Source organism: Pyrgilauda ruficollis, unplaced genomic scaffold, assembly GCF_017590135.1.
Source record: "Pyrgilauda ruficollis isolate IOZ18807 unplaced genomic scaffold, ASM1759013v1 scaffold39, whole genome shotgun sequence".
Classification (NCBI taxonomy): domain Eukaryota; kingdom Metazoa; phylum Chordata; class Aves; order Passeriformes; family Passeridae; genus Pyrgilauda; species Pyrgilauda ruficollis.
This window is the reverse complement of record NW_024525378.1, coordinates 6,458,935-6,484,287: the sequence shown is the minus strand read 5'-3', so window position 1 is coordinate 6,484,287 and position 25,353 is coordinate 6,458,935. Positions and strand designations below refer to the sequence as shown.

Sequence of the window (25,353 nt, the reverse complement as noted above, 5' to 3'; positions counted from 1 at the left end):
TGCTGCAAATTCCTTCCCCCATTTTGTCGGAAAGGACAGGGGAGAATGACTGAATAACTTAATTAGAGAATGCTCTGACTTGTACAGAGTGCAAAGCTACAACATCCCAAAGCCATGTCTTGTAACACAAACAAAAGGATGAAAGAAGACCCTCAAAAATATGACAGTGAAGCAGAATGAATGAGAACAGTCTGCAGCCCCTGTGCTGGTGGACTCAATGAAACTTAGTTTTGATGTTCTTGGGACATAAATTACCCTCCCAGTGACAGCCTTGCCTGGTGACCTGTGCAGGATCAAGGAGGTAAAGTGGGACAAGCTAAGGAAACCTCAGTCTGCCTCTGCCCCTTGGTCCTTTAGACCAGCATCCCCTGCTCTGCTGACAGCCTTTTTATTTCCCTGCTATGCCATGGGCTACCAGCACAAAATCTCCAGTGTTTTTTTCTTTCTTTGACCAATTTCCACCACCCTGAAGCAGTATGCAAGCACCTGTGGAAGTCTCTGTCCTGAGCTGCTCAGGGCTGTTACTGGTCCTGTGTGGCCACCATCTGCCTCCAGTTCTGTTCATTTTGACATCTTCATTGCAAGAAAACCAGCTGTGAGGAGGGGCCAGTGCCCCTAGCCCAGGATGCCAGCCTGGCAGCTGGTATTGTGCCAGGCTTAAGAGCTGTGGGCAGGAGCCAGCCCCCCCAGCCCCTCAGATGGTGGGCTGTGAATAGGAGGGTAGGGGGGGTAGTGGGGAATCAAAGGGAAGTGTCCTACTGATTGATGACCTCATTTGCACATGAAACTGGGACCTCTCAGCCCTGCAGGCCCTGCACATGTGTCTCAGCTGCTGTAACCAGGGCTGGGAAAAGAGGAGATAAGATAAGAAGAGGGAATAACTTGCTTCCACCTCAGGACACCATAATGGTTTTTATCTAAATATCCTAGGACTGAATCTTGATGGCCTTTACAGTTCCTAAGTGTTGGTTGCTTTTTTTCCCCCCTTTTTTAATTGCAGGTGAGACAGAGCACCCATGATTATGGAAACTTCTTCCACCTTCTCTTCTTTCCTTTTCCTGTGTGTGCTGGTTCTTTCAGACATCAGTCTTGCAATCTCCCTGAAGCCTGGCACAAAGCTCAAAAATGCCCCAGAGAACAACCACCACCTTCAAAATGAAGAGATGTGGCTGCAGCAGCCCAGAACTGGGCGCCATCACAGGCAAGGCTTGGCCAAGAAGGAGAGGGTCCATACCATGGCTTCAAGAGGGCAGCTGGCTGGGGAAGAGACCCTCAAGATGGGCAGTGGAGCTTCAGCTGTGGAAGAGCTGGTGGCAGAGGGACAGCCAGCAGCCCTGAAACAGAATAAGGACGTGTTCCTGGGGTTTGAATTGTCATATCCTGAGAGGGAAAACCAGTCCCCAGGCTCTGAGAAAGGAAAGAAGCAGAACCGAGAACATCGTCGACACAGCCGCAGGGACAGGCTCAAACATCACCAAGGTATTTGAGCTCTGAGGGAAGCTGGGGCTGTTGTGTCACTGGAAATGAGCATCTCTTGTGTGAGGGCAAGAAGATGCAGCTGTGGTGGAGCCACATGGGTGTGTGGAGGGTGTGGAGTGTGTGCCTGCTCTGGGGAGAAATCTGCCAAACAAAAGAGGCACAAGAAAAAAGGGGAACTGCAGAAGCAGGATTTTAGTGGTGGCTGCAATTTTGTGAAAATGGCCTCGTTTGTCTTACAGGGGGAGCTCTGAGAGACCCTAAGACTTGAGGGGCTGTTTCAGGGTGGTCTGTTTTGTTGTTTTTATTTTCCTTTTTAGCAAATGGCCCAATTTAGGAACAAGTATGTCCGAGCCATGCTCAATCTCTCCACTGACTTCAAAAAATGATGTGAATTAGAAAAAAAACAACCCCCTTATTTTGCTTTGAAGACCAGTTTCTTCTCACCAGAGCTTGTACTCTTCTATATTTATGCTGAACAACAACAAAATGCAAATTTTGCATATGTGAAATTGCAGTGATAACTTTAAAATGTTGATTGATTTTGACTGGGACTGCTTTCCTTTGCAGGTCAAGTTGTGGGTGTATGTTTCTGTGGTATGAGCTCAGTGTGGTAAACCTTGAGTTCTGTTAAAGTGAGGGAATTTGTGTCAATCTACACTATGTGACAAGCTGGGTGTCACGTCCTTGAGTTCCATCCTTCACTCCTCCCTGCCTCAGTAAGAAGAGCTCTATTGTTTTTTCAGAGGACTGACTAAACAGTTTGTGTTAGCAATATAAAAGAGTATGCAACAAAGCTTGTTTGAAGCAATATTTGCAGCCTACAAACAGGGCTTATTTTTTGAGGTTAACTTAAGGTCTATATTTAAATTAGTACTTATGAAGAAGAGGGACATATCTGTGAAGATAATTTCAAGTTAGGTAAGTCCTGACTTGAGCTAAATTGAAATAACTCACTACTAAAATCAAATAAGAATGTATTCACAGGTATTTGCAATCGTTTAATCCGTTGGTTTAAAAGTGGTTAAACAGGTACATTTTTGTACTTTTGAGACCAGAAAAAAACCATGTTTTGCTTCTTAAACAAGAGATAGACATATCTTCAGGGAGGTGTGATTTTGTATGTCTTAAGCGTGCAAAAATCAAGCTGCATATACTCTGGACCTGATTTATCACTGTAATAGCTCATTACTCTGTTATACAGTGGTCTAAAACAGCAGCTCAGGATCATGGAACAGTGGTTGGCAGCTGGATGAAACATGAATTCCTTTGACTCCAATCTGTCACACGGAGAAAAGGGATGAGAAAGGTAATGCCACTGTACCTGTTGCCCTCTGCAGGGAAGGCTCCTGATGCTGGGCCAAGCTCCCTGTACAAGAAACCCAAAAGCTCTGAAGAACAGTTTCAAAATCTTCAGGCAGAAGAAGCTACAAGTCTGACTCCCACCATGCTCCTCATTGCTGCACTGGACACAGCTGTTTCCACAGAAGAGCCTCCTGTTCTTCCAGCCACTTCACCAAGGTCACAGGTAAAGAGACAGCTGGGAACTCTTCTGTACCTCCAAGCCTTGCCTCTCCCTCAGCTATCCAACTTCACTGAGTTTCAAGGACCAGAGAGACAGTAGGAGCACTTGACTGAAGAGCCAGCATGTCCTAACACTCATTGCTTACCTTTTGTTCTCACACAGAAGCAGTAGAAACTTCCTTCTTGGCTTCAGCCTCAACAAGGGAAGGTTCTTTGCTTTTGAAAATGAGATGCCAGGAATCCCCAGTGGATAAGACAGGAGTGGAGGAGGGGAGGGGCAATCATAAAGCCTTTTTTAATGTAAAAGCACCATGAAAATTTGCAAAGACTTCAGTGTCTCTACAGACGTGTAATCTGTTGTCTGCCTGGTTTTTTTGTGGTTTGCAGGCCCGCCTCAGGCAAGATGGGGATGTGATGCCCACCTTGGATATGGCACTCTTTGACTGGACCGATTATGAGGACCTCAAACCAGAAATGTGGCCATCTGCTAAAAAGAAAGGTGCTAAACCTCCCTGTCCTCTTTCCCAAAAGTCATCCAGTAAGGCTTGTCTATGGTTAGTATTCATAGATGTGCTGAAGGACATGAGATCATAGTGGTGAGAGAAGAGAGAAGCAGCATAATGCTGATTGAGTTTTGTGCTCAGTTTCAGGATGTATCTCATTTTGGATGCAAATTTGGAGGGCAGAGTAAAAATGATAAATGGAGAGTGGAGAAATAGGGAGGAGATTAAATTATGAAGGTTTAGAGTTCAAACTCTTGAAATTTGAGGCTGTTTTTACCCTAGAAAAATATACTCTCCAAAATGAAAATACTAGTGTGAAATTTTCTATCAGCATCTTTTTTTTTTCCATAGAAAAACGCCGCAGTAAGAGCCCCAACAGTGTAAATGAAACCACAACAGCTGAAGGAGAGCCATGTGATCACCACCTTGACTGCCTCCCAGGTCAGGATCAGCTTGGCAGAGTCATTTCTCCAAACAAGGGATGTTTGAAATCTAGCCCTGGTTTTAAGACATGCATTTCAATTTCTACTAGTGACAGGAAGTGGTATGCAAGGGAAGGGCAGAGGTTCTCTAGGCGTGTTGTGGGGCCAGATGATGTCTGTATGATGGAGCTGTCATGAGTGTCAGCAGCCCTGCAGGTAAGTGGATACCTGAGCTGTGCTGACCCTGGTCCTGTGTTGCAGGCTCTTGCTGTGACTTACGTGAACACCTCTGCAAACCACACAATCGAGGCCTTAACAACAAGTGTTATGATGACTGTATGTGCACTGAAGGTGAGTCCAGCTCTTCGCTCCCTGTCTTGGTTTAAAAGACAGATGTCTGCCAAGGAAGGCAGGAACCTCCCTTGGAATGAAAAATACGAACCCCTTCCCTCCAAATTAGTATAGCTTTGCAATTATGGGGCTTTCAGGCAAAGATATGAGGAAAGGAATAACAGTTCTTTACTATCTATATATATAGATATATATATATATCTTTATATCTATATATGTATATAGATATATCTATCTATATATATAGTTATATCTGTGTCTTTATATATATCTTTATATATCTATATCTGTGTCTAGATATATATATCTATCTATATAGATAGATATATAGGGGGCAGCTGGGCCCGGTGCCCCTCTGCACGGCAAAATGGACTGCAGCAGGAACCTCGGAGCTGCAGGCTGGAACAGCAGGGGCAAGCAGATCCCCTGGGGTGGCACATCGAATTGTAGACTAAGCCGCAAGCAGTGGCAGAAGCAGTGTGGGGTCTTGGTGGATGCTGGGTGTAGGGCTAAAGTGTGGCAAAATGCCCAAAGCAGCAGTCTTGGTGGACGCTGGGTGTTGGGATAAAGTGTGGCAAAATGCCCAAAGCAGCAGTCTTGGTGGATGCTGGGTGTAGGGCTAAAGTGTGGCAAAATGCCCAAAGCTGCAGTCTTGGTGGACGCTGGGTGTTGGGATAAAGTGTGGCAAAATGCCCAAAGCAGCAGTCTTGGTGGATGCTAGGTGTTGGGATAAAGTGTCAATTATGGCCCAAAGCTGCAGTCTTGGTGGATGCTAGGTGTTGGGATAAAGTGTGGCAAAATGCCCAAAGCAGCAGTCTTGGTGGATGCTAGGTGTTGGGATAAAGTGTGGCAAAATGCCCAAAGCAGTAGCAAGAAACTGCAGGGGCTGGACGGGGGAAAGGTACTTGGCACAGATCACTGGTGAGGAGCACCCGGGCGGGGTCCTGGCATAGCACACACCGGCTCTGGGCTCCTAAGTGGCAGAGGAGCAAGCTGGCAAGCCCTAGTCACAATGCCAAAGAGAAAAAAAAAAAAAGGAAGAGGGAAAAAAAGAGAAAGGAAAAAACCACAGGGCAACAGAATCTCAGGTCAGACCCACCGTACCGTGTGGCTGCTGAGCCAGTCACCCCCACTGGAAGGATCAACCCTCGCAGGATCCCAGGCTGCCTCTCACCCATCATGATACTCCTGGAGCTGGGGAGGCAGTGACCATGCTGGACATAAAACAAAAGCAAAAGCAAACATGGTTAGGGGACATAAACCATTCCCAAGACACTCCCCAACTCTGTAGTGCTGACTTGGAATAGTGGTTTGTATCTGAAAGCAGGAGCCAAGCTTTCCTGCTCTTAGCTTCTCTCTGCCACTGACTCACAGTGTGAATATTAATTCTTCTAGGATAACTTGTTTTCTCTCTTGAAAACAAAGATCCTGATGTCTACCAACCTAACAGAAGCAGCCACAATATATTAACATTTCAGTGGTACTTACAAGTATCACAGACTATGAAATCACTATTTTGTATGACCTTGTGCCTAACATGACTTTCCCAAGTTAATTTCAACTGAGCTTGTAACAATTCAGTAGATGTGGGAAGGACTCAGGCTTTTGTTTCTTAAAACTATTTCTGAAGAGTCCACAGCAGTCTTTACTAGGCAGGTGCATTATGAAAGTGTTAAAAGGCACTCTTCTAGTCTAAACATGTTCAGGATCAGCTCCAGGCACTGAGTCTTGCCTGCCAGAACAAAACTCTGTTTGCCAAGTTTTGTGACCTGCATTAGGTCCCAGTGATTTGACCAGGCTGTTTGCCTACTTTTAACCCAGTTAAATGGGCAGCTGTCCTGGAGCTGCAATGTTAAATGACAGTCATCACCTTGGGCATGTTGTGTAACACCACAAGGTCCTAATCAGAGATGACCTTCTGATAGATTAGCCTAGAAACATGTTTCTGCAATCCTTAATGAGGCTGCCCCAGGCCCTGCTTTATCCTTAAGCTAGTTATAAGTTGATAGCAAATGTGCATCCTGCGTAGCATAAAAAAGATCCCCAGAGAGGGAAGATCCAGGTAAGATAGACAAGAGGCTTAGATAAGAGTAGAGCTCTGATCATGCATGCTCCCCTTTTAGGAGGCCGGTTTGCCCTGGGGTGATTGGTAATGAGGGGCACAAACCCAGCTTTTTAAGGTAGCTGGTCTCAGTGTTGCCCAGGGACATAATTCCAAAGGACTGCTATGTGACATCATCTGGATCTCCAGTGTACTACCAAGGAAAGTTTTAAGCTGTCTTATTACAAAAGCTATAAATCCTCTGCTGCCTGCTCTAGAAGTTGAAAGAGCTGCAGTTTCTAGAATGATCAAATCAGCTCCTGCCAACCCCAATGACAAGATCCTGCACTACTGAAAAGCAGGGTTTTCATGAGAATTATTTACCTACAGGCTATATCCTGTCTGGCCCAACTAGCTACACATTCTGGTGTAACAAAGTCAGACAAGAAACACTGTAAAATCAACCTCTTGGAGCCAGAAACCAAGTAGTTACCATGACCAGAGGCTCCTGTTACCTTCCACTGCCATGGGAGAATATGTACTCATGGTTTTTACAAATAAAATGCCTTTTTTCACCCTTCATACTCACCCGTGCTATATTAGCTAGCTTCCTTCAGACTGTGCACATTTTGCATCTAAAACAGAGAAATTAAAGGAGATGAGCAGTGGGCTTTGGATCAGACCTCCCAGTAATAACACTTCACAGTCTCTTCCCTTCTCTCTTGAAGCTTCAGGGAAATAAATAGCAAGGGGAGGTCCCTAGTCATTGCTGCTGCACATTAAGTCTGTAGTAATTTCCCAATGGAGAGATTACTTAGACAGTAATGGGAAGTAATAGGAGGAAACCAAGCAGGGCTTCCATAAAATCACTGGAAACAATTGGAATAATTCATTGGTATTTCAAGAGTCCTGGGAAACCTGACTGAACAATCCCTGACTGAATCCCAAACCAGAACAGTGAGCCAAACAGAACACCAGTGCCCAGAGAGCAATATGCCTTGTCTATGTGAGGCATTTCTCTCCCACCCTATTTGACACAGCACTAGGACTGTCCCCAGTGCAGCAGAATGTGAGGCAGAGAAATAGTTGGTGTTACTGCTGGAGTGAGCCCTGGTCCATCATCACTTCTACACATTGTGAAAAACGCCAATCACTTGTTTTTAAAATTGTAAAAGTTTAATAGTAATAAAATGGTCATAAAAATAGTAATATAATTAGAGTAATAAAAATTTGGACAATTAGAATATAGGACAATATGAGACAATAAAAACAAAGAGTTATGGATGGTCCTGCCTTTTTCTGGGCAAAATAAGCCCAAAAAAGGACCCACGTTAACAGAGGATTAACCCTTAAAAGCAACAGCCTATTGCATATCCATACATCTCACACATGATGCATAAATCCATTCAAACAAAGGATTCTGTCTGGTCAGTGTCAACTTCTTCCTCTGAATCCTGATGGCATCTTCAGGGCTGAGTGAGGCAGGAAGAACTCAATACAAGAGCAATAAATTCTTTTTCTCTGAAAGATTTAGGTGTCCTGTGGCGTCTATCTGCTGCGAGTCCTCTCTTTAAAAAGTATCTTACATAGCATAGTTTCTATTTTAACATTATGTTATAACCTAAAATTATATTTAACACACTACTTAAGAAAATTAACACAGTATAACTTTCTAACATAACCCATATAATATTCATTTTAATATTTGCAAAAAGCCAATCATAAAATACGCATTTTTCACAACATCTTTTCCATAGGGCTGCGCTGTTACGCCAAATTCCACCGGAACCGAAGAGTGACCCGGAGGAAGGGGCGCTGTGTGGAGCCTGAAACAGCCAATGGAGAGCAGGGATCTTTCATTAATGTTTAGGAGGGTGGGACTCCTGCCTGTATGGTCAGGAGCTGGGGTGAAACTGTTTATACCTAGCAGTGGGAATTAGAGGAAAAAGCTGAGCAAATGATGGAAGCTGCAGGCTGTGAACATGCCAGGTCCCAGCTAGACTGAAACTCATGTTCATTATAAATACAGTGGCATCAGCCTTTTCCATAGCAGGACTGCACTCCCCATCCCTTCCTTCAGCACATTCCCACCACTGAATTGAGTCCCTCTCTCCTAGTTAGTAAGCAATGATCATGACTCCCATTCTGATGGTCCTGGCAGGAAAAGGCTCTGCAGTTTCATCTTCTCTCAAGAGAGGCAAGATGTGGAAGATCCTTCAGGGCCAAGGGGATATGAGCTTAAACTTTACCCCTTAATTATTGCTTGAGAATAAAGGTAGACAGATCCTCCTTAAGGACTGGAAGTTCCTAGAGGAGAGGAAATTTCTAGCATCCAGATGGGAAATGGATCAGGCGTGTGCCTAGGTGAGAGAGGGCCCTACACACTACCACTGCATCTTGGAACCTGTCATCTTTGGGACCATCCAATCCCACTCCATCCTTCCTTCCTTTCTTGCTTTCAGAGAACCACCTGGTTTCTGCAAGGATGTGGCAAGATATCCCAGCCTGTAGCTCTCACTCATTTATCTATCCTGCCAGGTCTGTTATTTTTAATTATTATTTTTAGGAGCTTTCTGGGGAAGTGATAGTTTTCCTAGTGAGCCAAAAATAAACTTTTTGGTAACAGGAGATAGGGACAGGCTGTTCCATTGTAGTTAAACCTGTGACATGTTGCATGTGTGTTTCCGTGATATGTAAATAAAGACATGATGGATATCCTTTGTGCAACTCTTCTGCTTTTTGACTGCACCCAAGGATGTGGAGGAGCCAGAAAAGCCAATCAAAGATGGGAAATGGATCAGGTGTGTGCCTAGGTGAGAGAGGGCCCTACACACTACCACTGCATCTTGGAACCTGTCATCTTTGGGACCATCCAATCCCACTCCATTCTTCCTTCCTTTCTTGCTTTCAGAGAACCACCTGGTTTCTGCAAGGATGTGGCAAGACATCCCAGCCTGTAGCTCTCACTCATTTATCTATCCTGCCAGGTCTGTTATTTTTAATTATTATTTTTAGGAGCTTTCTGGGGAAGTGATAGTTTTCCTAGTGAGCCAAAAATAAACTTTTTGGTAACAGGAGATAGGGACAGGCTGTTCCATTGTAGTTAAACCTGTGACATGTTGCATGTGTGTTTCCGTGATATGTAAATAAAGACATGATGGATATCCTTTGTGCAACTCTTCTGCTTTTTGACTGCACCCAAGGATGTGGAGGAGCCAGAAAAGCCTATAAGGTCAGCAGGTAACACTGATGACTTGAGGTAATCACACAGAACAATTGTGCCACTGGTAGAAAAATTTCTCTGCCCAAGGTTGCCTGTATTCTCACTCAAATTGGAGATAACTGTTTCTACCTAGTATAGCCAGCCAGATGTTTCAAACTTCTTTATATTAATACTTCAGTGATATATTGGAGCAACCTAACCCTAACCCTGTTAACCTGGAGTAGTGGTAACTGGTGAAGATGTTCTTTGCTACTGCTAACACCCCAATACCCTGACTTCTGCAGGGAGGCAGCTATGAAGCTTTCCACAGCCAAGAGCCTGGAGACGTATAGCACTTTCTTTAGGAACAGAAATATTAATCGTGGTGCTGTGGGCAGAATCCTCTTTACACAGCTTCCCTAAACACCCCCCCCCGTGTTCCATTTAGTTAGTCAAAACTCCAATTTGCAATTTTGTTTATGCTATGGTGCCACTTTGCATTGTGTATTCACTCAAAGACTGTGAGTGTTACACTTTACATCTCTAATATGAGTGTTCACTCATGGCCACAGAGAAACGCTGTGAATACAATGTCACTTCTGACCTGTGCACACCTGCTAAAGGAGGAATTTGTATGGGAGCACTTGGGCAAAACCTACCACAGAGCTGGATGTAGCTGTTTAGATTTCTGTTTACAGCATGACAGTCTCTGAACAAAAGACAGAAGTAAAGAAAGGTGGTTTGCCTTCAGCTCGATGCCACAGCAGCAAGAATTCAATTTATTAACCCAGGGAGAGCAGTGCAGCCCCTCCTTCAGCCCAGATGGGAATAGTGGGTGGTGCTGCCAGTGCCATTGTCAGTGGAAGCATAAAGGGAAAAAAGGCTCCTAATTGATCACATTCAATTGCAGAGCTCTCAGCCTCTGGTCTGTGTGACATTGATGAGAACCACATGCACAGGCACTATCAAAACCAGGTTTGATATCACACTGCTTTTTAGTGTAGGAGCCAAGATCTGGGGGGAACAGTGCAACTGAAAGCAAGAAGGAAATTTTGCAGGGGTTTTATCCTTAGTGATGCAGATATTCCTTGCCTCTTATGCTAGAAATGGGATCCTTGTAGGATCATGGACAGTGTTTTAGGTAAGAATTTTACATATCATGAAATACAAGCAAGTCTGAATTTTGTCAGAGCTTTTAGACTCTAAAAGGAGATTTACTCCTTCAGTTCTTGCTTTTTCAGCCTTCAGTCTGCTATTAACTATGAATATAAAGAAAGCATTATTCTTAATTGGTGGGATTAGTTCAGGTCAGTGAAAATTCAGTTAACTATTATCAGTCAAGTTTACTGATATAATTTACAGATTACAGGATTGATTCTTCACATTGGAGTTTCAGAAAGAGAGCCTGTGACCAGGTGTCATTCCTGCTGAGTCAAGCTGTGGTGTCACAGAGGTGGAGCAGGAAGGGTGAGCAGTGATACAGGCACATGCTGCATGGCCACAGCAGTGTGAAAAGAATCAGTCTGAATTATGGGTCAGCCAGAACAACTACTGACTTCACAACTGCAGTGCAAAGGAAAGCTGTTGTGTAAATAACGTGCAAAGGTGTGGAATGCAAGAGCAGCCTGTGATGTAAAACCCCAGGGCAACATTTGTCCAAGCCCAACCCACTTGTGAGCACAGCAGAGCTTCTTAGTGCCACTCTGTGCTGTCTCAAAGGCATGACAGCAGCTGCAGAGCATCCCCATCATGGGTAACTTTTAGCAGCTTTCCCCTTTCTTCCCAGCATCTTATAGTCACAATGCTGTCAGTAAGTTTTGCCTTTGGGGGCATTAGGTCTGAACAAGAGAGAGCTAAAAATGTCAAGCAAGACTTGATTTATATGTTCTTCTCAACTGATTGTTTAAGAAACCCAAATTAACAATTCACACAAGCTCAGCTTCTCTGCTGTCCCCAGAGAATTTAAGTCAGAGCTCTTGCAAGATTGTCTATTGTCTTGAAAGGACTTTGGACCAGGCCCAAACCAGCCATAGCAGGACTCTGTGCAATAATTACTAAAGTTAATCAGAGAGAATGCACGCAAGAAAGATGAGTGACAAAGTCCCACCCAAAGTCCTGTTCTACAGCTACTGCTGTTAGTATCCTCTGAGAGTCCAAGGGTTATGCATCACCTTAAACTGCTTCTCCAAGGGTGAGAATCATTAAACATGGAAAAGAGAGAACAGCATGCTGATTTGACATAATCATTTCAGCAGCTGCCTGCTCTGCAAATGCTGTTGAATCTCAGGGATGTTGCTGGTAGTTGCCGAAATTATGACTGCAAGAGAGGCAAGGAGTGGAAGCACAAATTAAAACACTTGGGAATCGTTCTGTCTCAGGTCTGTAATAGTCTGCATTCATTTTCGCTTGAAGGTGTTTTATTGAAACTCTCCCTCTTCCCTCCCTCCCCCAGTAATTAACCCATTGTAAGTCCACAGTGTGTGAAAGTGCTTCAATTTGAAACCCATGCTATACCAAATTGTTCACATCCATGCCAGTCATTCTCTGCTACATGAAGCCTGGAAAAAACATTTCTTTCATATTTTTTATCAGAAAAAAACCCGAGGGCTGTTGTTTTCTTGGAATGTTCTGAGTGAGCATATGTACTTCGTAAAACCACTTCTGGTGTGTCAGTTCATTTTCTGGAGTGCCAGTGAACCTTCAAGAGTGGTCTCTTAATTATATCTCAGAGCTTTAGTTAGATTTTAGAAAATCAGAGGAGCAGCTCGTTGCTGCTGAGATCAGGAAGGACTTCCAAGTGCATTTGTCAAGACACCACATTAATGTGGCCTCTCCACTCCCCAAATCACCTTGCCATAGTCTGTTTTGCAGTGCAATTGCAGGAGAAGGCTTTCCACCAGCATTACAAAATGCCTTCAGTTTCCCCTCCAATCCAGATAATGATTTTGTTTGCTGATTTCCCACTGGGATTTAAAAGGGAGTTTGTAGAGCCAGGCAACTTCTATATGCCCTTCCTCACTACTTATTCAGAAAGGCTTTGTGGCTAATATATATGTATTTGTGCTGAGGTGGTGCCTTCACTGCTCTCAACTCCATAGCCAGGGGCAAAACTCAGAGATGCTGATGTCAGCTGCAGCCTTTAGTGGTCTCCAGACTAAACCCCTAGAGAGGGGAAGAAGGGCAGAACTGTGAGGGGTGAGCTTGTCTCCACCTCCAAGGGCCAGATAAGGACAGCAGGAGCAATTGTATTAACTCAATGGAATTAACCCTGTGGAATTGCTATCATCTTACCTTATCTGTACACCAAGGGTACAGTGTCCTGAAAATGCAAAGGAAAGCATTTCTGCCTTATTAGCCTCACTTTTATGCTATCAGGAGGGTATCCAGTTGTGTATTAGGCTTTTACTCAGTCTGCACAAGGCAAACCAATAGATTTTTAAAAACAACAGATTTTGCATAAAACAGCTAATTGCTGGGTATTGGTTGCAGTGAGCTGAACTCACCTGGAGCAGTCTTCTAGTCACAAAAATCTCTGTATCCAGTCTCCTGGGTAACCTGCTTCTCCCTGCAGGCCTTCTTTAACTTGCTGCTTATCTTCCTCACCATGTTATGTTGCTTTATCAAACCTGGGGAAGGGAAGAGAGACAGTGGGTTACACAGAGAGGCAATTTACAAGGTACACCAGCACAAAGCAGAAATAAAAAACAAGCAACCCTCAGATCACACAAGTGTGAGAGACATTCAAATGCATAATGTCAGTCATAGCTCTCATTGTTTTCATATCCATGACATAATTCCTAAATCCCTTGAGTCCATGACATGCAAGCCCAGGATATAATAAGCAGGGAAGAATTAGCTGCATGATACATTGATGAACAAAATGAAAGCAAGTGCTTTTATTGTAAAAGGGGAAATGCTCCATGTTAAACAGTGGATTCAATTCAAATTATGGCTCATGCTGCATAAATGATAATGAGACTGTCTCAGGCTGAGTGAGAATGCTGAAGGGACCAAAGACACCCACATGGTGCTGCATCCTAACAGCGCTTATCCTTTAACTGGGACAGTGGAATTTATCTTCAGAACACACAGTTCTCCTTTGACAGATACCTGTCTTGGCAGAAGGGCATCCTTGTGCACCTCACACACAGCACTGAGCCAGCAATATGGCTGTTCAGTCTCTCTATCTTTCCCCCCATCCCAACTGTCCTATATTTTTGTCATTTATGTTGAAATCCAGTAATTCCTTGACATTACTGAAACCACTAGCATTGATCTCATTTGATACCACTACTTCTGTAGATAGAGGCAGGACTTCCCTGCAAGACACAGTAATATGTCCAGGCAAGACACAATAATGGAAGTGAAGGCACAGCTCATGTGTCATGTGGCAATAGGTGAGTTATATTTCAATCTTTCATTTGAAAGTGACATATTCAGAGATTCCTGAGGGGACTTTCACAGCCTTTTATATTTTTTACTGTTCTTCTGAGCTATGCAGCTAGTCAGTTTTATCTTGATGCTTCCTAGCATTTTCTAGGTAATTTCATTTTAGCATTTAATGCTTTGCCTTGAGAAATCTTGAAGTGTGCTGCTGTAAGCAGTCAATAGCACTCAGGACACGGTCAAGGACAGGCTGGATAGCACCACATTTGTGGCTTGTTTGAGAATGTCTGATGGTAAGTTCAGCACTGCACAATTCTCACTGCTTGAACTGGAAATGAGACTGAAGGATGACTCATGCATTTCCACATCCAACTTCTGCAATGAACCTCTGACCCAGCTGACTTCTTAGAGGCCCCATCTTTTCTTTAAGAAGGAATAATTACAAGAAAGGAACTAACCTAGTAAGACATTGCAGCCTTACACTGCAGACAGCATACATCAGGCAAGGATGGGAGAGTTTGAGAAATGTCATCCTGACCTCTGGGTTCTGCTATTTCATTTGCCAGACCTGGGGAGAAGGCTGCTGGTATGAACTGGACAGGAAATGGTAAGTTATAGCTGAACTGTGTGGGGTTGAATTGGTCACTTACCAACTTCTCTAGCTCTAAAATGAAACTACATTTCTTTCAGAATAAGTAATGAAGAACTTGTTGTTTGTACCAGGTTTTTAGGCAAAGGGTTCAGTTCATCTAGTTCTAGGGAAAAATCCAGGGCCAAAGGAAGCAACTAAGTACCTGCCAGCCATCCTAACTACCTGGCTCAACTCCTAAGACTGAGCTTAACTTGACTTAGCTGTTGGGTGACATAGCTGAGCACAGTTAGCACCTCAAAATAACCTTTTTATTGGTGTCTATCAACAGTTTCTTTGTCACTCCTTGCTTTTTGGTCACACCATCAATATATGCGCAAAAACTCTCTTCCTGCAGAAAGCTGCTAAGTCCTTTGCATGCATTAGCTTTCCCAGACACTGATTAAAATCAAAGTATAATGTTCAGCCTCGTCTCACTGCATTGCATGTGCAAGCAGAAGGAAGAGTTTGGCTGGGTTTTTGGAGCCAACAAACTGATCTGTGCACACTTTGGGTGGGTGTTTGCAGCCAAGAAACTGATATATGCATATTTTAAACTTAATGGTGGCCTTTGAAACAGAATCATAGAATTGTTAGGGTTGGAAGGCGCTCTGGAGATCACGTAGTCCAGCTCCCTGCCACCCCCTCCCCCTGCCAAGGCAGGGTCACCTGGAGCAGGTGACACAGGAACGTGTCCAGTTGGGTTTGGAATGTCTCCAGAGAGACTCCATGCCCTTCTCGGGCAGCCTGTCCCACTGCTCTGCCACCCTCAATGTACCTCACAAGGTTCTGTGCAGTTGTGAGCAGAGTTGAGTGCTTGGCAGATTCAGTTTAGATGTAATATAACACAGTGTATTATAATATAGAGTAATATAGTACAATAAAGTAATTCATTAGCTTTCTGGTAAGACGGAGTCAGACGCACCGTTCGCTCCCCGGGTCGGGGCTCCATGCCCACTCCACGCCCCGGCCGGCCCCAGGCCCGCGGCGCACCGGGCGGGGCCGGGGCGGTGTCCCGGCTCCCCCCGCCCCTCGCCGTCCCCACGCGAGCGGCCCCGCCGGCCGTCCCGGGGCTGCTGCCATGGAGCTGCCGGCCGTCAGCCTCAAGGTAGGGGCTTGCCCTGCCCCCGGGGCTCGGCAGCGGGGCCAGGGGGCGGGAGGGCGGCTGGGGGCTGCCGCGGCGGGTTGAGCCGCCCCCGGGCGCTCGGATCGGCCCTCCCTGTGTCCTTCTCCTCTCGCACGTTCTCCGGCCGTGTGCCTGGTCCAGATCCTGGCGGAGGCCCTGCTCGGAGCTGCCGAGCCCTCTGAGGAGGAAGAACTGTAGTTTCTAGTTTTTTTATCGCATGGGCAAAGGCTGCAGAAGTTCTGAACGCCATGAATCCGAGTCGGGGGAGGTTTAGGTTGGCTGTCAGGAAAACGTTTTCCCCAGCGGGTGATCAGGCACTGAACTGCCCCAGGGCAGTGGTCACAGCATCCAGCCTGTCTGAGTCCAAGGAGCATTTGGACAATGCTCTCAAGCACAGGCTGGAATTCTTGGGGTGTCCTGTGCAGGGCCAGGAGTTGGTGATCCTGATGGGTGTGTCCATTCCAACTCAGTGTGTTCTATGACTCTTGGTTAAACCCACCAGGTGATGACTCCAAAGTCAGGGCCAGGAGCTGGTGATCCTGCTGGGTCACTTCCAGCTCAGTGTATTCTATGACTCTTGGTTAAACCCACCAGGTGATGACTCCAAAGTTTGCCCCTACTTCAGGGGTATTGCTAAAGTGGCCAAGGATTGGGAGAAACAAGAGCTGGCTATTAACTAGTGTCCGTGGGGGTTTCTAGCTCAGCTGACCAGAGCTAAGCCAAGATAAACACTGCACAAGATCCCGAGGAGACAAAGCTTTTGCTTGTCAGGCAAGGTATCTTAGAAAAATAAGCCCACTTACTTGGGGTTTATCATCTGATACATAACTGCAATTGCTTCTCTGCTGGGGAGGGCAGGCTCCACTTGTGGGCACTTTGGAAATTTCAGTGAATATCTGATAACCAGAGAAAGGAAATAAAAGAGACTTAACCAGTAACGTAACATTTTTCACTTTTGGAAGAAGCACTTCCTTGCTTCTGGCAGTGGATGTTAAAGTCACACTGTGTTTGCTTTGATATTGATGTTTGATTCTGATGTCTTCTGTGCTACCAGACATGTGACATTTTCCTCTGGTTTTTTTTTGTCTTTCACATTTTCGGAGCCCTGAGATTTCTAGGTGTTAGTGTCCTTTCCCAGCTTCACTACTTTGTGATTTCATTTACTACAGCATGGTTCAGGTGCTTTCTTTGGTTAAAGCTTTACCCAGACACTGAAAGCATCACAGATCACATCAGGGCTTTTTCTGCTGATTTGTTAAGCTGTGAGCAGTGGCCTTGGACCAGGCTGCCTATGGGTTGGATGGGAGAGGAGTATTATCTCTGCTACCATTATTAATTCAGCTTTGTACAGGACAGCTTTCATGTGGCTGTATTAAAGAAAAGATTGGTGTTCATATAATGATGAATACCCCTCTTACTAGTTCACCAAGAAAAGCAACTTCCCTCATTAGAGACAAGTAAGCAAATGGATTTTTCAGGGCCCAGCTTGTGGATTATATTACATTCTGGAACTAGCTTTGTTCTGACAAGTTTGGACTACTGTGTGATTCCCAGGGCACTGGGAAGATTAAAATATTTTGCCTTCTGCTTTATTTTTTAACTTGGTTTGATTATTTTTTTCCATGCTGAAACAACAGTGAAAACTAAGGACATTTAATTAAAAAGTTTGCCAACATGAAATACATGTTCTAACGTGGGAAATGGAGATAGGGGAGCTGAAAAACGCTGACTTTTCGATGAATGAGTCACAAAGACAGCAAAACTAAAATGTTGCCGTTCTTCTCTTGTTTCAGACAACCATTTCCCAATCTCTTGTTAGATAAGTGTGAGTTTGTCCTGGGCAAACTGATTTCAGCATTAAGAAATTCCTTGTTTTTAAGTCTGCCACTTCTGCTCTGAGCTGCAAAGACAGGAATTGGGAGTTAATAGTTGTACCTACACTTCATTCTGTTCCTGAGTTAGGGCCTGATTCCCTGTAAAATACCACAAAGGTGGGGAAGATTCTTACTCAGAAGGACCTGGAAATAAAACACACTGCTACTATTCATTGGCATGATCTGCTTACTGGTTCTGTGAGATTATAAAGATGAGCTTGTGATAGAAGTAGTTCCAAGAAAGCTGCATGACTGAGCTGTGTTTGTGCCAGAATGGAGCAGTATCTTAGCCTTGGGGTGGCTCTTTAAGCTACTTGCAGAGCTATAAAATTAAGATAGCAGGCTTTGCCCTGGAGTGGGTGGGGAACACCCTCATTGAACAGATCTACTGGCTCAGTTCTAACAGCCATGCTCAGCAAAACATGGGGGAAGCAGCACAGCCGTACTTTTGCCATGACAGCTTGACACCTATGATTATTGAAATAATCATGCAGAGCCTCGAAATACAACGTTTGATTTTGATCAAGCCTGGACAATGCCCTACAATTCATGTGCCTGGAAGCACACATTTTGTGCTTAGGCATTTTTAAATGCTAAGTCACAGAATCAAGGGATAATAGACATGTCTGTCTGCCATGTGATTAAACCTCCTACTCAAAGTAAGGCAAACTGCAAAGTTAGATCAAATAGCTCAACTCAAAAATCAGCTGAGTTTTAAAATAAGAATAGAGCCATGTCAGCCCCATTGGGTAGCCTGTCCCACTGCTTAAGTACTCTCATTATTATCACTCTGTTATAATAATGAGGAGCATCCTCACAGGTGGCCACTCAGATTCATATTTTGGTTTTGTGTGTTCTCAGGTGAATGTCACTCATAGAGCAGGTGAGCTCACTCAAAAATAGAAATTTAGATACAACAAGAAAATAATTGTAATTTGGAACTGTTTAATTTTTAACTTGGTCAGAATTCAGTCTTGTGCTAAGCTCTGTGCTGAAGCATGTTTAAAGGAGTTCCTATTCCAAAGAATTTCCCATCTAATGAGACCCTGGCAGACCTAGGCTCTTTTTATGCTTGGCAATTAGTTCCATCGCATGCTGGGATTTGCAAAGGAGGTAAGAATTCTCCTTAGCTCTCCCCAGTTTCCAGTGGGGTGCTTTTAACTACATAGCCATCCTTTTTCCCAGAAGAGATGGAGACAAAGGACCCACCTTTCTTATTTTCTGCTCTCACCACTAGTTCATCAGTAACTTTGGAGTTATTTTCTCAAAAAGAAGAAACATATGTCTGTCTTAGCTACAGACTTAAGTCCTTGCATAGATGGAAAAAAATTTAAATTCTTCTGCTGCCTTCAAATTAACTAATCTCACATAGTACTTGTAGTTTTTTCATTAACACTATATTTTCTATGTTAAAGCATACCAACACCACCAGCCAATTCCGTAGTGTGCTGAAGAACTGTCAGGTAAATTGGACTAATAACTAAAAAGGGAATATATTGGTTTTATTTCAGCAGTCATTCACAGTATCAGCCCTAGTTTACTTGACTTTATGCTGATTACTAAACATACTTCATAATTTAGTAACTGCAGTATTGATCTAGACAGCTTTAAAAAAAACCCACCCTGCCTAATTATGTTAACTGGTGAGCCTTGAGGGGTCTTGGGGGTATGTAACATGCAATTAAATACTACCTAATTAAGAATTTTCCTGATGTTGTGATAGTCTCTTGAGTAAATGCTATTTGCATGTCTCCATTCTTATCGAGGAACATCTTGTATTTTACTGATTAGCAGTTTTTCCAGTGCGTCTGTGGTACAATTTGGGAGAAGGGGAAGCATGAGAGGTGGTGAAACATTTTGTAAGCTTTCATGAACAATTTAAAAAATTAATTAGTAAAAATCTGTCTAAGCAGTGTTGGAAGTTACAGCAAAGTGTAGTGAGTGCTCAGCAGCTGTGATGGGGCACTGCAGTGAAGGAAGAGCAGGAGTCATTTGCATTGTGGTGTCCTGGCAGAGCAGTGTGGGCCACCCCTGTGCTTTCCTGATTGTGCTTCACTTATGTCACAGCTTCACTCTCTTCTCCAGAAACTAGTTTTAAGTTAGAGCATAAAGAGATGTTTTATGTCAAGGAATCTAGCAGGGTGTCAGTAGATCTTAATTTTTTTTGTGTGTGTCTTAATGCGCCTATCTGCATACAGCTGTCCTGTGTCCACTGAGTAACTTAGGCTTTTGCTGTGTACTCATTTCCCAATTTTCTTTTTTTCCCTTTGGAGGGGGAGCGGGGAGTGTGCTTCAAAGGGGTTTTGGTTATGTGGGTTTGGTTTTTTAATACCAAGGTCAGCAGAAATGCCAATTTGAAGCCTTTCTCATGGCTAGGAAAAAATGAAAGTGCACCTGTATCCCATGGATCCTCTGATATGTCCAGGCTTCAGCCTTTCTTTAGTGAGGCTGTTAATAGAGGCTGTCTTCCATATTCTTGCTTTCACAAATGTTTAGAGAGGAAATATGAGTGATCTCCCTTTGTTGGAGTGATCAGCAGGCTACAGATGTAGAAAAAGCCTGAAGTGATGTATTGTTGTTCCCATATGCTCTCTGAATAAACATGTAGGGTATGTTTCCTTGGTTACAAAAATGGCAAGTGGTGGTGAATAGAATCCTTGTATCACTTATTACAGTACCAGCCTTTCTTCTTAGATTTGTTCCATTAAGCACAAGGACCAGGATCATTAAGGACACTTGCAAAGTACAGAATTTGTGACAGCATTATCTTACTGCTGCTCAGGGCACTGTTGGCAACTGGACCTAGTGGCTTCACTGGGAGTGAAAAGAGCTGTGTGCTCTGGCAGGATCAGGTTCACAGAGTCCTGGAAGAAGACTTCAGGTCTGTTAATACTGCAGTGAGATTGGACCACTGCTCTGAACAGACTGGAAGGAGGTAAAAGAAGGATTTACTGAGGACTGGAAGGAAATTTTGGGAGCTGTAGGCATGTCTATCCATGGCCTTTTTGGTGATGGGATGCCAGATTGGCCATATTGGTCATGTATAAACTGTGCTAGCACAGCGTTAATCATATTGCCTGGCTTTCTGTGCAATCTCTTCTGGAGTTCCAAAATTAATAACCCATTTAGAAAAGGCTAAGTGGTCCCTGAATCAGATGTTGACAGAGATGACAAGAAGAGTGAATGACTACAAGTGTAGCACCACAGGACATACTCAGCAACAGATGTGGAGAAAAATAGCTTTGTCATCACTGTCCCAATTGCTTCACCATCTTTCTGCACTGGTTCATGGGGCCGAGCCACTCTTCCACCCTTCCCTTGGGAACAAGATGGTGCCATTTCACATTGATCCTCCCAGAGTTCACCCAACATGCTAACCTGTCTTCCTGTTTGTTTGTTTGTTTTTTTCATAGGCTATCATTCTGGTACATTGGCTGCTCACAGTGTGGTGAGTGATTAGTGTCTGGCCTGGGGGAGAAGAGGGTATTCCTTCAAACTAGGAATGGGATGTTCCCTGGGAATCAGCACTCCCTGTTTGTGCCTGTGTGCAAGAAGATCCTAAATCTAAGAGTGAGGTGTTTGTATGGGATCAGGGATGAAACTAAACTGCTGCAGGTTTATTGTGAATGTGAGCTGGATTTTTTTGTCTCATTTGGCAGGGGATGCATGAATTACATGTTGCCACTCTCCTATGCCTGGGGAAATTTCAGTGTCCTTGCAGTGGGGATCTGGGCCATTGTGCAGCGAGATTCCCTTGATGCCATAACTATGGTGAGTGTAAGAGTACTGGTCTCCCCCAGCCTGTTCAGGAGGAGGGTGGAGGGCAGAGTCTTTGAGCTAGTGATGATTTTCAGCTGTTCCCAATACAGAAGTTCCCTGTTTGGGTGGGTTTGGTTTTTTGGTAAGAGAGCATATAAATCTATGAACTCTGTAAACCATGGTGAGAAGCATTCACTGTCAATTTTTTTTCTTCTCAGAGATGAGACATACTTGATTCTTCCTTTTTTTGCAACTTTCTGTTGTGACCTGTAAGGCCAGATGAGGACTCAAAAGTGTTTAATATGCTTCAGTTGGAGGGGCTCTTTAAAACCCTCTTCTGAACATTGAATAGATTGGCAAACAAAAATAAGCAATTCTAGAATATATTATAAGAAGATATCTGACAGGAAAAGGCATGAAATACAAGACCATTCATCTAGGAGTATCTGTCTGCCTGGGGCAGTACCAAGAGTGCTGTGTGATGCTGGGGTGAAGGATGATTGTGCAACATAGCTCTAGCAGGAAATAGATGCAGGCTGTTACTGTCAGTGGTTAAACCCTTGTTCTGTTCATGTCCCATTCTCTGTCCTTGTTTCCAGTTCTTGACTGGCCTGCTGCTCACAGTCCTCACAGACATCATTCACATCTCTATCTTCTACCCTTCCCACGACTTCCTCAGTGACGCGAAGCGGTTCAGTATAGGCATGGCCATCTTCAGTCTCCTCCTCAAGCCTGTGTCCTGCTATTTGGTGTATCGGATGTATCGGGAGCGTGGAGGGGAGTACACCTTCAACATAGGTAGGATGCTTTTTCTGCTTCCATGTCGGTGTGGCCACCTCCTCAGGACTGCCTTGCACTTCGGACCCTTCAGCCTGAGCTCTGTGCTACTGGATTCTGCCCTCCAGTCCAGGCAGACAGGCTGCTTGTCTGCTTGCTCATGTTTGTTATCCCATTTTGTCATTCTGGTGTGTCTTTGGCCTTAAATTTATAGTCTTTCTCTCTCCCCTTGCAGAACTGAAGTTTTTAACATTCTGACATCTCAACACCATTTTACCCACAATGGTGTTAAGAGGCTTTTCCTCTCTTCCTCCTCCTCCATTTGTGTGTGTTTGTTGGAAACTTTTGGGTGTCCTTTCTTTGTTGACCCTTTTTTTACCTTCTGGGGGAAAGTAGAGGCAGTATTTCCTCTGGCTGGATTATGAACAAGAGGGAAATAAAGCTGGATTTCTAAGTCCATGTGGGCCTCACATGTCCTATTTACCTTGATTGCTTTGGACTTTGTTCCTCATGGAAAATGGGACTAATGTTTACCTGATGGGAGTTAGCTTGGAGACATTTATTTTTTCCCCAGGTTGTATTTGAAAATTATAATGTGGAAGATTTGCCAGAGAGGATGGGCTGTGGCTAGATGTTCTGTGTCATGGTCAGCTTTGCCAAGCATTCCTGGTACTAGTTCATGCCTGGGCAGCTGCCACGGATTGATTGTTTGCCAGGGATTGTTGTTTGAATTCATGCTGGCAGAACTTGCAGCCTGTCACAGTTCTGTTTGTCATCCTAAGAAGGCTGTGCAGGACAAAAGATGGTGTACCTGCATTACAGTGTCTGTCATAAGCTGTCTCTTATTCTGCTTTGGTGGTAGCAAAGATCACACTCCTATGAAAAGAAAAGAAACCTGCAGGGGGAGGAGAAGCCATGGAAAGAAACCATGGCTTAGGGCACTGTGTGGTATTTGCACCTCTCTGCTACTGGAGTGTGGATGTCATCTCTGCCAGCTACTTGTGAAAATCCAGATGGATATGTCTTATGCCTCCTGGGTCAGGAGGCATGTGAGTCACCTGCAGTGCCTTTTTTGTGTCAGTTTTTATTAGCTGCTCACTGTGCTTGTCATTGGGATTCAGTATGTGTATAGAAAATATTGATGTCATTGAGGAGTTCATCTCTTTGCTTGGAATTTGGCAGCACTTCTTTTCAACCACACCATCCCAAACCAAGAGTCTCCTCTCAGGCACAGGTGGGAATTAAGACACTTTGTAGTTTCATATCCTCTCCTGAACTGTCATTCTTACAAGATTTTCAGTCCTGTGTGTTGCTTTGTGATGAATGTGCTTGACAAATTTCCTCTTATTTTCCTGCTATCTGGCATTTTCTTTTGAGTCCTGCAGTGTTGAAATTTTCCTGGCCTTTTCTGTCTTGTTTTCCTTCTACACTAAGTCCCTCTTTGTTGCCTGGGAGCATCCTTGCTGCTTAGAACAAATCCCTCATAGTCTAATGGCTATCTGTGATTCAGGTTGTTTCAACCCATGGCAAATGCCTGGCCCCTAGATAAAGAGCTGTCCATGGATATTCCTTGCTTCCTCTTTCCCTGCTCATCCCCTGGACAGCAGCATGATTTTGCACAGACAAATTGTTCATGGTGCAGTTAGGAGCACCGTTGGACTCAAATTTGGTACCACACTTGAGGCACAGCTGGATTGTTGGGAAGAGTGGTTCATGGATGTCTAATTCCTTTAAATCTATGTTGTCAGCTAGCCACAGTTCCTGCAGCTTCTGGCTCTGTCTGTTCATTTTTCTGTGAGTTCTCATACACTTTATCTTGCTGAAATACATGGTTACAGGAACCTGTTGTGCTGCTATGGGGTATTGTGGTCTTGCTTTCCACACAGCCATGTGGCTACTAAGAGAGTGGTTCTCAAGGAAAGAACGGGCATGTTGGAAGGGCTTTTCTTACCTCCTGCCTGTTTAGTGAGGATCACAGACCACCAGTGCTGGGAACTGGTAAAATGTGTGCTCCTGAGCTGTTAGTTTCTTCTAGAGCATTCAGTTCTTGTGCTTTTGCCTTTGTCCCGAGCTTGTTCCCTTCCATCTCCATGCAGGTGTCACCAGTGCAGGCCAGGACCAGAGCAGCTACGAGCCCATTGATCAGCCAGACTCGCCTCCACAGTGGCCTTCCTCAAGCAAGGCAGCCCAGCCACCATACTGAGGCACCCTGCAGCCCAGGACAGACACTGCCCTTGCCCAGCCAAGCCTCCCACTCTTCCCATTGAAGATTTTCCCCTGCTACTGGGAAAATAAGAGAAGATCTGATATTTCTTTTGCCTGCCTAAAGGTTAGGCAGATGGGTTCTGCAGTAAATCCAGAAGATCTTGGAGGTGTCATGTTAAGCACTGTGTAATCCCAGTACTCTCCTTTCTTCCCTCCCCCTAAATCCCTCCTCTGTACATGTGACTGGATGCACCTTCTGCAGTCTTCCAGTCTTCCATTGTGCTTCCTGTTCTTTATAAGAGAACCACTCAGAGTACTCCTGGACAAGCAATGTTTAAAAGGCTTATGGACTGCCCTAAAGCAATACAGTGTAGCCTGATTTTATGCAGATATATTTCCAGGAAACATCTGTGAGTTCCAAAGAGCTGTTTTTGATGGCATTATTTAACTTCTTGTGCTCCCAGTATCTGGTATTGGGTTTTATTAACTGATGCTTTTACACAAGTTGAATGTCCTTCAGGATACTTAAAGTGACTGTTGAATGTAGAATACAGATCCTTTGTGCCTTGAAATATCCTTTTGCCTTCAGCTGCTTGTTTTAACAGAACTTGAAATGTTACATTTTTCTAAGAAAACTATAAAATGAACACAGTTTTTCTGTGTTAGAAAAAGTTACACTGGTCACTTATGTCTCATTTGAAAATGTAGCTTTTCCTGAGGGCTTGGGACTGTAGCCAGGCAGTCTGGGAGGGTCATTATGGGGGAAGGTCTACAGGGCTCTGATGGCTTTTAGCCTAAGCTTTACTCTCAGAAGCAGAAAATACTGCATATAATTGTGTGGGTGGGAAGATGGGCTGGTAAAATGGGGATTGAGGAAAGATGGACTTATTTACACTGTAGATGTGAGTTCCATTGGGTGTGACAAACTGTAGACTCTTTTGTTATGCACAGTAAATCTGTCCTGCTGTGGCTTTCAGGTAAGATTCTCAAAAAAGAAAACCAAACAAACAAAACCCCAGAAGCATGCAAACAACCAAATTTCAACATGATTCATTTACAGAAGAAAATGAGTATGTTAG

At 44.2% G+C, this 25,353-nt stretch overlaps 2 protein-coding genes across 2 annotated transcripts; both read left to right on the top strand.

Moving 5' to 3' along the window:
- Window positions 1-1,016: 1,016 nt before the first annotated feature.
- On the top strand, window positions 1,017-8,539 carry DRAXIN (dorsal inhibitory axon guidance protein). The gene is made up of 6 exons (XM_041476666.1): window positions 1,017-1,479; window positions 2,817-3,004; window positions 3,388-3,499; window positions 3,855-3,944; window positions 4,187-4,276; window positions 8,075-8,539. Exons 1-6 carry the CDS (start codon window positions 1,017-1,019, stop codon window positions 8,185-8,187), a joined length of 1,056 nt encoding a protein of 351 aa, XP_041332600.1. The 3' UTR covers window positions 8,188-8,539.
- Window positions 8,540-15,569: 7,030 nt separating this feature from the next.
- On the top strand, window positions 15,570-24,945 carry LOC121358492 (angiotensin II receptor associated protein). The gene is made up of 5 exons (XM_041476718.1): window positions 15,570-15,641; window positions 20,947-20,981; window positions 21,193-21,304; window positions 21,892-22,090; window positions 24,166-24,945. Exons 1-5 carry the CDS (start codon window positions 15,615-15,617, stop codon window positions 24,270-24,272), a joined length of 480 nt encoding a protein of 159 aa, XP_041332652.1. The 5' UTR covers window positions 15,570-15,614; the 3' UTR covers window positions 24,273-24,945.
- Window positions 24,946-25,353: the final 408 nt, after the last annotated feature.